Source organism: Bacillus rossius, chromosome 1 (genome assembly GCF_032445375.1).
Source record: "Bacillus rossius redtenbacheri isolate Brsri chromosome 1, Brsri_v3, whole genome shotgun sequence".
NCBI lineage: Eukaryota > Metazoa > Arthropoda > Insecta > Phasmatodea > Bacillidae > Bacillus > Bacillus rossius.
The window spans coordinates 6,786,970-6,797,834 of NC_086330.1; the positions used below are offsets into that span (position 1 = coordinate 6,786,970).

Here is a 10,865-nt window from a genome sequence, read left to right on the forward strand (position 1 = left end):
CTTCTACTAGCCATCATTTTAAAAGCAAGCCTCAGAATTATTTACAAAACAATGGATTCTTTTTCAAAAATCCATAAGCCGTAAGCATTGATTTAATGAAGTTTTTTTTTGGACAAACGCCATTGCATTTTTGAACTGTTTGTCATGGAGAAATTCCAAAAATCAAAAATAAGAAAAATATGAAAAAAAATTATTTTTGATTTTCGCAATCAAAAAATAACAAAAATTAGAAAATAAAAAATTTATTTTTGTTTTTCGGAATTTTTCCCATAACAAACAGTGCATAACTGCAATGGCTAATGTCCATAAAAACTGCATTAAATAAAAATTTACCCATTGCATGAATCATTTAAAATAATGTACCATAACTTTTGGTTTTAAGAAGAAAAATCATAGTGTTTTAATCGATTAGAAGTTTGTTTTTGCAAACAAATGTTGGTAACATTGCATATATTAGCAACCAGGCTCATCCAGTATATTACATACAAAAGTAATTATATTTTAAAACGGAAGATTTCCAGAAAAAAAATAAGCAATAGCAATGTTAAAATCAGATATCAGGCATATTATTAAATATATAACTTTTTCTTGTTATATTATGAAAAACAAATGCGAGCGAGTCTTTAGTAGCCTACTCGCCAGTAATGTGTGAACATCTTACCTCGATAACGAGACAACTCATGAGTTCTCATGTTGCATAGTATGAAACTAGGACACTATATTTAAGCTATAATTCTTGGAAAATAATGTCGAGCGTTTTATATGTGTGTGTGTGTGTGTACACACACGCACCTGCAGCAAATTATGTTTTAAAATACATTTCTGGACGCGAATCACACGTAGTTCCGCACCCGCCGCTAGAATTCGCTGCCGAGTAGCTACGTCGACTATAGAATCATTCGATTTGCGGAGCGAGCGGTTAAACTATATAATGAAACGGCTCCAATAAAAGCGAGAAAAAAAACTTGAAAAGTTCTAAACCCTGGTTTTGGACCTGATTTTCAGGAAGGAATTCATTAAACAGTTAATACTATAAAGTTCCCGCAAACTTTAGAATATTATAAATTATAACGCAAATGTATTCCAGGATAGTTTCATCTGGCACACCAATACGTTTGGTATGTACCCTAATCTTTACGAAAGTGACTATTGTGTCGCCAATTAGTATTTTTGGCACAATTCTAAATTAAAATTTTTGAAAATTTCTGTCGCCAGTCATTTTATTTTCTTGCTTCAAGAAAACAAACTTTTTCCTCCTCTTGTATATTCCTGTTTAATATTTGTCAGACCTGTCTCCCCAATTTTTCCTAGCCCTAGATCTGATTTTGCTGAGCCTTTTGCGAGTCAGACAGTGTATCATGCTATTCCCACCTTGGCGCACGAACGTCGCCTGTAATTCGCCTCCGAGCCGTGACAAGAACTGCTATGTCCTGCAAGTTATCGTGGCTGGCTGTTTCTAAGACCTCGCCTGACATGAGCACTCCATGGCCTGATTTCGAGTCATTTTCACCAACGTCCAGTCACGCCTCCGGGCTCAGTAGAGCCTCGTTCCCACTGTCACCGCAGTTTCCACCCTCCCCTCTCTCCAGACTTTCCTGGGAACACTACCCAGAGCACTGACCAGCCACTAACCCCGGCCAGGGTAGGCCTGCCTCAATATCTCGACAATAGTCTTGGAAAGTACATGTTTATGCCCCCTAGCGGTAGTGTTGCGAATTATTTCCCCTGCGTGTTTGAACGCCCGATAAACGCCTGCCCTCTGGCGTTTTCCGCAGCAACCAGTACCCCGTAGTTCCTTCCCAGGCCACCAGAGCGCTGGCCTAGTCCGCTCCATAAGCCCCGTGCCTTAACAGTCGCCTCGTGTGAGTCGACCTCTACTTGGTTCAGACACACCTCAGTAGGTCGCGTTGACATCGGCCAGTACCTCCAAATTCGAGATACCGAAGTCAGTATTTCTCGACAAGCCCCTCGGTAATCTTCGGAACCTTTCGGTCCGGAAGCTTTGATTGACTTCGCCTTTTAGTTAGGGGTCACTGCCGCCCCAAAGAGACTGCGCGCCGCGACTCTGGACTGACCACACCGTATCTCCGGCATCAAGACGTCACTCCGTTTTTTAAAGATGTAATCAGCTAGACAAGGGATATGATTTCCACAACTTTAGTGATTAGCATTTAGTCAGTCTGTGTGGGTCTACCTCGTAGGAGTAGTCATACTTTGTTAATCATAATTTATTAATTTTTTTTTAATCATGGAAACGTCTGCGACAACCGCGGGTTTGCGATCTCCGCACCCGGGCTGATCCTGGAAGCCATCTCCTTGTATGGTGAGTTTTGACAACCTTTATTTCCCGACCATCATCGTGATTAGAAGGCATTTGATGCCTAATTTGCCAACTGTCTGTGAACCAGTCCTGAACAAGTCATCAAGAAAGAGTCAAGTGTGACAAAATGATAACAGAACTTGGGTGTACTCTGTTATGACTGAAGAGTGTAACACTATGTAGGGTTTTATGTGCCCAAATGTGGGTATGCCATCTTTGTGTCACATTTTCATTCATCGACTTCCATTACATTTTCACGAAATTACTCCTACCAAAAACCGTAAACCGAGAGCTAAAATGTTTACACGTCAAAACTTTCAACTTAAGTCATAGTTTGATGATTTGTTAATCATGTACGAGTAGGCTATCCTTACTTATGAAGTAGGTTGGCTTCTGGGTTGTAACCGCATCCTTGGCGAATAATTTGCCGATGTTCCGGTCGACATTGCATAAGGGAGCAGTAGGTAAGTGCTCCCTGATGATGTCGACTGGTAATGTCGACCGAAACGTCGGTGAATTGTTCGCCAAGGACGCGGCTACAACCCAGAAGCCAAGCTACTTTCAGACAATGACCCGTGAAATCCTGCGAACATCATTATTACACTTACTTATATCAGTCTTGCCAGTTTTTGGGGTGTCCGTGTCCATGTATCTGCTGTCCTCCTTTATCTCCTCCTGTTCTTTGGCGTCGTCGACCCGCACTCGTCCCTCGTTCTTTATCTGCATGAGGATGTCGACGAAGTCCTTGCGGATCACGCCGTGCTTCTTGCGGTGCTCCACCACATTCCAGAACGTCTTGCGGACGAAGCTCCCGACGGCGTCCGACCGGGGCATAGAGGGCAAGAGCTGGAGCAGCCACGGGGCCAGCTCCGCGATTATCTTCACGATCCTGCTCGCGTTCATGAAGTCGAACACCTTCCTCATGGTGACCTGGAACTCGCTGTCCGGGTCGGCGAGCGAGTTGGCGTTCACCCCGAAGGCGCAGGAGGCGATCACGTCGGTGGAATACCTGGCCACCGTCTCCTTGACGTTGACGGACTTGTCTGGCGAGAGAGAGAGAGAGAGAGCGGCCATCATTACAAATGCGGTGCCGTACGACACACACATCTTAAACAGGCTAATGATATCTCAAAACCATTTCTTTACAAATTATATAAGTAGAGACCTTAAAAAATTCGCGAGTTCATTTCGCGATGGACTGACATCCAAAAAGGTATACCTTCGTACAGCTTCTGTGATTGGCCCACATTTTATCTGGGGAACTTAGGGCCAATGGAAAAACCTAAACCAAGAAAGTGCCGAATCATGGACAAATTGGTTGAGACGATTTACGAATCAGCAGCCAATACAGGTGTCATTACCCCTAGTTTGTTAAGTACTGTGGAGTCTATCATAGAGGTCAATGAACCCGCGAATTTTTCCGGTCCCTATATATAAGTATCGATCCGTAAACGTGCACATGTCACACACAAGAGTTTCCTTAGTTTGATACCTCATTTGTCAAAGAAATTATCCTTTAATATCCATATATAAACATAAAGCCATATTTATTTACCTTGCTTAGGTCCATGCATTATTTATTCTATATACCTGGAAGTGTATACACCTGGCTGTGCCACTGTGCAAAGTTGTATGAGAAGATCTTGGAAAAGAAGGCAGTAAAATGGCGTGAGGAGCACCATGGGTCTAGAGAAGGGACTAAATAGAAAAAGTAGAAGTATTCCTAACGATCGTTACTTACGCTGAGTGCTGCCCACGCACCCGCCAGCACTAGCGACCAGGGTTGGTCTACAACATATCAATTCAAAAGTACGCCGAAGAAGACCGAGTTAACCAAATTCAGGTCTTTATATAGCCTCGATATGACGTCGGCGCATGCGCAGCGTGGACAGGTCCAACTCAGGAGGGGTAAAGAAGGAAAGATCGAACCTAGAGGAGGGGAAATCAGCAGTCCCGCGGCGGGCACTTCAAAATCCAAGTCATTACGTCGGGCTTCCGGCTCAATTTTTTTCCATACGACAACAAATGGTGAGAAGATATGAATTTGGGAAAGATCTAATAAGGATATGTATCAGTGTATGCTTGAGTCTGAGACATGCTTTAAGTCACTTTGAATAACTTATTTCATTTTTCGATCAGCTATTCTCTCGTGGGAGCAAGGCTTGAAGATCCTAACATATCCACCTATCACAAATGAAGGAATATCATTTTATAGCAAGTGTATTATTGCAAACATCTTTATTTTAGAGATCGTAATGTTTATTGTTAGGCGAGATTATAACAGAGGTTATTGTGGTAAAAACCATGTAAGAATGTTTCCTTCCTGAACCTGGTTCTTTCCACAAGTTACATACAGTTTCAGACAAACTGCCAAACCTGAGACTGTAAGTGGTCACACAACCAAATAAGTAGTTTTGTGAGATATAAATATTTTTAGGAAAAATTATTTCCAGTTGGCTGCAGATAGCCTACGTAGAAAGTACGAGGTGGTGTGATTGGCATGACAGCTGAGCTGGAGGTATACGTCTATCACTCTCACCGCCCCATTCCTCAGGATCATACCATTTGTCATTTGTGGTCTTCACTGCATGTCATAGATGAACCACAATAATGGATAAGAAACATGAAAACGCAAACATAAAGCCAAAATCAGCTTATGTGTTACTGCATAGACACAGCACAAACAATCGAATGAAATTAGTAGACAACATAACGGTCTGGCAACGAGACAGTTGCAACAAGGACAGTAAATACATACAGACAACTACCTTCGGCAACACAACGACAACAGTAAAGACGGAGAAATTAGGCTTCTCTATGACATACAGTGAAAACCAACAATAACGTGTTCCATAAAAATGTTTTAAATAATTATCATTAGGGACCAGAAAAATTCGCGGGTTCAATGTCCTGCAGGATGAACTCCATAGTTCTACGTACACTCGATCAAATGTCACCCACTCATTGGCTGCTGTGTTTTGAGACGTCCCAACGTAGCAGCCTGTGATTCGATACAGCTTTGGCCGGGTGTTTCTCATTGGCCCAGAGTCATCCAGGTGAGTTGTGAGCCAATAGCAGAGGCAGCACTGAGGTATAACTATCTGTATTTTTAGCCTATCGCCAAAATGATTTCACGAATTTTTCCGGTCCCTAATTATCATCCGACGAACATGTCCATGCACGGTTCATCACCTCTGGACATCTCGTGGTCGATGCAGTTCAGCAACTCCTTGCCGCACTCGTTGATGAGGTAGAACATCTTCTTGATCTTGCCGGAGGTGAAGGTGGGGGTGAGCTTGACCCTCATGTGCCTCCACTTCTTGCCCTTCAGCATGAAGAGGGTCCTGGACGCCAGGTCGGCATTCTTGTCCGAGGAAGAACCCATGGACCTGTCCAGGAAGTAAGCGGCGTCCTTCACCATGACGCTCCTCACCACGTCCAGGCTGCGGACCATGAGGAAGGGTCGCTGCTTGGCGTACAGCCCCACGACGGGCTGGTCCGGCTTGCCGTCGTACACCCTCTTGAGGCACTCGTCCACCGTCTCCAGCTGCAGGATGGCGCGGCCCGTGCTGCCCACCAGCACTGTCGGCGGCATGCAGGGGCAGCCCCGCTTCCTCCAGTACGAGAAGGAGCGGGTGAAGTAGAGGTACAGCGCGGTCAGACACGTGACCAAGACGACGGCCAGGTCGGCCGACCAAGAGCTGAACACCAGTGCCATGCTGCCAGCGGCGTCTGAGACAAACCAGAACAACACTCGGTGCGCTATAATGCGGTGACTGCCAAAACCCAATGTTCTGTAAAGTCGGTTTACGGACGATAATTTTACGTGATAACGTCATAAGATGATGAAAAATTGCATACCTTAACCTGTTTGATATTATCGAAGATTTTCCTCGCACGGTGCTTGGCCGGTTCTCGCACATTCGGCTCAGGCGAAACGTGACAGTGAGTCATGCTTTTTGCGTGCGTGCAGCCGGCTTTCGTCGATTTATAAGACGTTTTCACGTCGAAAATTTCCATTCGTAAAGTGAGCTCCGTTTCGATATTTAAAAAAAAGTGAACTCGTGTGATAAAAGGTTTTTCATTGACAGATTTAGTTCACTACTTATCTACGTCTTTAACCCCTCTGCCCAGAAGTTATCCTCCTGGGAATGGAACGGACACCTCGGCCATAGTCATAATCAGGGGCGCAACAACAGGGGGGCAAGGGTATTTTCCCCCCCTCTAAAACCTTGAAGTGGGGGCAAACGGGGGCAAAGAAAGTGCTGTGTAATCAATTTTTAGATAATAAAACTGCTTAAATAGCACCATTTTCCACCTTGAAATACAAATTTTCCCGGGGGGGATCCCCGGACCCCCCGCTTCAATAAGGGGGATCGATGATTCTTTATAAAAAAGTATATTGCTCCACCCCCTTTAGAAATTTAGTTGTTGCGCCCCTGGTCATAATCACGCACGTCCGAACACGCCATGCGTGCAAACATTTGTACTCGAGTCGAAAAAATTATTGTAACCGTTCTTTGGAACGGAAAAGGGAGTCGTTTTGGTTGATTTAATGAAACCTGGTTCAACAATCACATCAGATAAATACAAAATTACGACTGTCAACTGGTTTGATTTCCAGGCGGAGAACTTATATGAAGAGGGTTTAAAGAAACTTGTTGCAGCTTTGCGAAAAATTCTTGGAATAAAGAATGGCGATTATGTGCAAATGTGAAGTAGGTCTGGTAGTAAACTCAAACTGTCGATAAAAAATATTTTCTCACGAGTTTATTATTTTTAATGACCAAACAGTGCTTCCTTTACGAATATCCTTCGTAACAATAACATTTTGTTCTTGGAGAAGGAAAAGAAAGTTATTGGTGTGACTAATAAGCCTTCTTTCCTCGAAGCCAATCACTGTATTCATTTCAAATAATATTTGTTACCTTATTTTTTTATAAGTTTACCTTTTTTACTTAGTAACTGTTAAGTGATTATTTAAAAAAACAACATATAGATACTTTGCTTGAAAATTTTGTTTTGCGGGAAACATAAATTATTTGTATTAAATTACATGTTTGATATAAATCAACAATTTAATGCAATTACTCGCTAAATATTTCAAACTTTACAGCTCAGTTACGTGCTAGTTATTTTCCATTAGCATCCAGCAACACGGTGTTTTATTGCAAAATCGTTTAAAAATAACCACGATAAAGGGAATACAAATTTTCCAAATGTGTTAGTTATAAACTCACTTTCGTCAGAAGTGGATTAAAGCTTTAAATCTTAAATAAAACAAATAATCTACTAAAATATTATATTTCGTTTTATGAATTCTTATGCATTTCTTGGGGTATTGCTTATTAAGTAATTTTAACTTGAAATAGTTGCCATAATTGTATAACCACTTAAATACTTTTCCATTGAGAATTTACTGAAAAAGGTACCAAATTAAAATTTCAATTATTCTTTTGAAAGACTTGGTGACATAAATTATCATATTAAGATTACTGATTCAATAAATTAATATTAGTTTTATATTTTAAAAGGTGCCGAAAATTTATGTATGACTGCATGCATTTTCTTTTGCAATTAACATGTTTAGGGGTTTTTCTAATTATCTTATTGATTGATGGCTAAATACAGTACCAGCCAACACACAATAAAAAATTTACTACTGAATTTTTCATTTAGGGTCTGAGAAAATTGCTATGTTTGCAAACCAATTGTGACAAAATATATTCAAAAGTCAATTATAGAAGCTGAAAACCTCCTAGATATTAATTTTCATCGAAACCGGTTCGGCGGGTAAAATAGGAAACACGCGCAAACACACTCATTCTCATAATTAGGAGGTTTATTCATAAGGTTTTGCTTCTTCAGAAAATTAGTTTCGAGATTACAAAAAAAATCTTAAAGCAGGAATATTTTATTGTATTCATATTTCTTGCGTCCTATAGTCGAGGGCACATCAATGGTGTTCATTTATGTGGAATAATGTCATGATATGTATTTGAACTTGTGAGTTTTAAACCAAAGAAAAATTTAAGAGTATTCATCAATTTTAAACTATTTAGCACCAAGACACTTTATTTAAACTAGTCCGCCTTTGTTCGCTATCTGATATCGAACATATTGGCAATAATAAATCACGCAGTTCTTATTTCAAATAAAAGGTTGCCAGTCTACAAATTTTAAACGAGGTAAGTAGGTCCATATTAAATACATTCATTTTGTAAATATATTTGATTTACTATATACGTATACAAGCTTAAGTTGCTCTACCACACGTGCATTTAGTAATATTCAAATAACACACCTTTACCTATTCATGTTTGATGTGAAAACTTAGGTGGCTTTTCCAAATTTACCCAACTTTGCGTCAGGTAAAACTTGTCCGGATCCGATCACTACGTCTGAAACACGTAATGTATCGCTGTATAAGGTTGTTCTGCTGAAATGAGCAGAAGTGCGTGTCTGCTAGCCTTGCGACAGAGTCATGCAACGTCCGGCTGACTGTGGTTCAGTGAGCAGACTGAGAAGAAAAGAAAGGAGGCGGGATGTATTATCGTAACAAATGGTTCTCAGTACCAGGAGGCATAGGCGAAGTGTGTAAAAACGTGCATATTATTTTATATTATTGACGCGATAACGTCTCATAAATCGATGAACGCCGGCTGCACACACGAAAAAGCATGACTCATTGTCACGTTCCGCCTGAGCCGAGCGTGCAAGAACCGGCCAACCACCGTGCGAGAAAATCTTCTATAATATCAAACAGGTTAAGGCGGGCTTTTTAATTAATTGTTCGTGATTATATTTAAACAAATTATTCAAATTAAATTTGAAAAAACTGTTAATAATATTTGAAAATTAAAAAGTTGCAATTTTTCATCAATGTTTTCTTATGACGTTATCACGTAAAATTATCGTCCGTAAACCGACTTTACAGTAAACTTCTTTTTTTTCATGGACTTTTTTGTGTTACGGAGTTAAGACCTTGACTGTCACTTAACCACCTAAGTTTTAACCAAATATTAAATGATAATAAAACAAAGAGCATGAAATATAAGCTTAATATTGAAGACACATTTCAAAGACTATATTGAACGGTTCAATACGAAATTTCACCATTTACTTACAAGTCAACAGCATTTGTAATATGTATTATGATGCCAAACATCATTCGGTATTATATAATAAAAACTGGAGTAATAAAATGACATCTTATTACAATATATTACAAAATTTTTATCAGAAGAAATATTGAAAATATATTATCATTTAATGTTTCATTAAATAATTCATGTTCTTAAATAGTAATACTTAACATAATAATCAAGAAATTTATGAAATTTATTCTCTAAAAATTATTTACATATTATCGCATATTCACTAAACATAAATAATAACCACAGCAAAATCTTGGTATAGAAGAGCAGTAAATACTTTAATAGCGTTTCTTAAAGCATCGTGAGATAATCTCGAAACCTAATTGACTCACAAAGTTCATTCCAAGTGCGTAGGGTAACCACAGAAAAACATTTTGCATATGAAGCTGTCTCATGTACTCTGTACCAGCTATCTCATGTTTTCTGTACCAGCTATCTCGTGTTTTCTGTACCAGCTATCTCATTTTCTCTGTACCAGCTAACTCATGTTCTCTGTATCAGCATACAGTTGCATGTGAATAGTAAAAAAAAAATTTCCAGCCACCTGAATATGTAATTGAAACGTTTTGAATTACTGTCAACTCCTTCCTATCTTATAAACAAACTTACGACTGATGTGATTTTTACAATAACCTGCTGCCTTAAAGAGAAGTGTTGGCTATCATTAACGTAACTTGTTTTGTTAGTAGAGACTGGAAAAATTCGTGGGTTCAACGACCTCCAGGATAGACTCCACAATCCTCTACTTACTCGGGCAAATGCCAACTGTTCATTGGCTGTTGACTTGTGAGTCGTCTCGACTGGGCAGCCTGTGATTCGACACTTCTATGAGTGAGGGTCTCTAATTGGCCCTCATTACTCCAGATTAACAGTGATCCAATGGCAGAAGCAGCACTATGGTATAATTAATTGAATTGTAGCATTCCACTGAATGAATCCGCGAATTTTCCAGGTCTCTACCTGCTGCCTTAAAGAGAAGTGTTGACTATCATTATCGTAACTTGTTAGTCGTGAAAGTGTCAATTCTGAGACCTAGGTACCTTCATTGCAGAGATGCGGTGAGGAACATACTTGTAGTTTTGGAGCCGAGTACGTCTCGATGCACAGAAGAGCCTTAAATATCAGTGCCCCGTGCGCCGGTGGCTTTATCCCGTTTAGTTATTGGTGTTATCTATATACTATCTCTAAGTACTTAGGTACTTAGGCTCCCACGACTTCGTGTCGCAGCAACAGAGAGATGTTGTTATCGGCGATTCTGACTCACACACTTCTCCACCGGGTGGAATTTTTACCCCAGATAAAACTAAACAAAAAAAAACTTCAATTTTTTTAAATTGAAAACGTTTTATTAATAACAAAGCATATAAAAAATAGGTGCGAGTACTCTT

General features: G+C 40.1%; 1 protein-coding gene across 1 annotated transcript in view; it reads right to left on the reverse strand.

Moving 5' to 3' along the window:
• Positions 1 to 10,604, reverse strand: part of LOC134528619 (cytochrome P450 6j1-like) — a 36,022-nt gene extending 25,418 nt beyond the window's left edge. The window contains exons 1-3 of the mRNA XM_063362371.1: positions 10,518 to 10,604; positions 5,513 to 6,052; positions 2,929 to 3,363 (exon numbers count right to left, since the gene is read on the reverse strand). Of these exons, the coding sequence (XP_063218441.1) occupies positions 2,929 to 3,363; positions 5,513 to 6,038 (961 nt within the window). The 5' untranslated portion in view covers positions 6,039 to 6,052; positions 10,518 to 10,604. The remainder of the gene's footprint in view (positions 1 to 2,928; positions 3,364 to 5,512; positions 6,053 to 10,517) is intronic.
• Between the last annotated feature and the right edge of the window lie 261 nt (positions 10,605 to 10,865).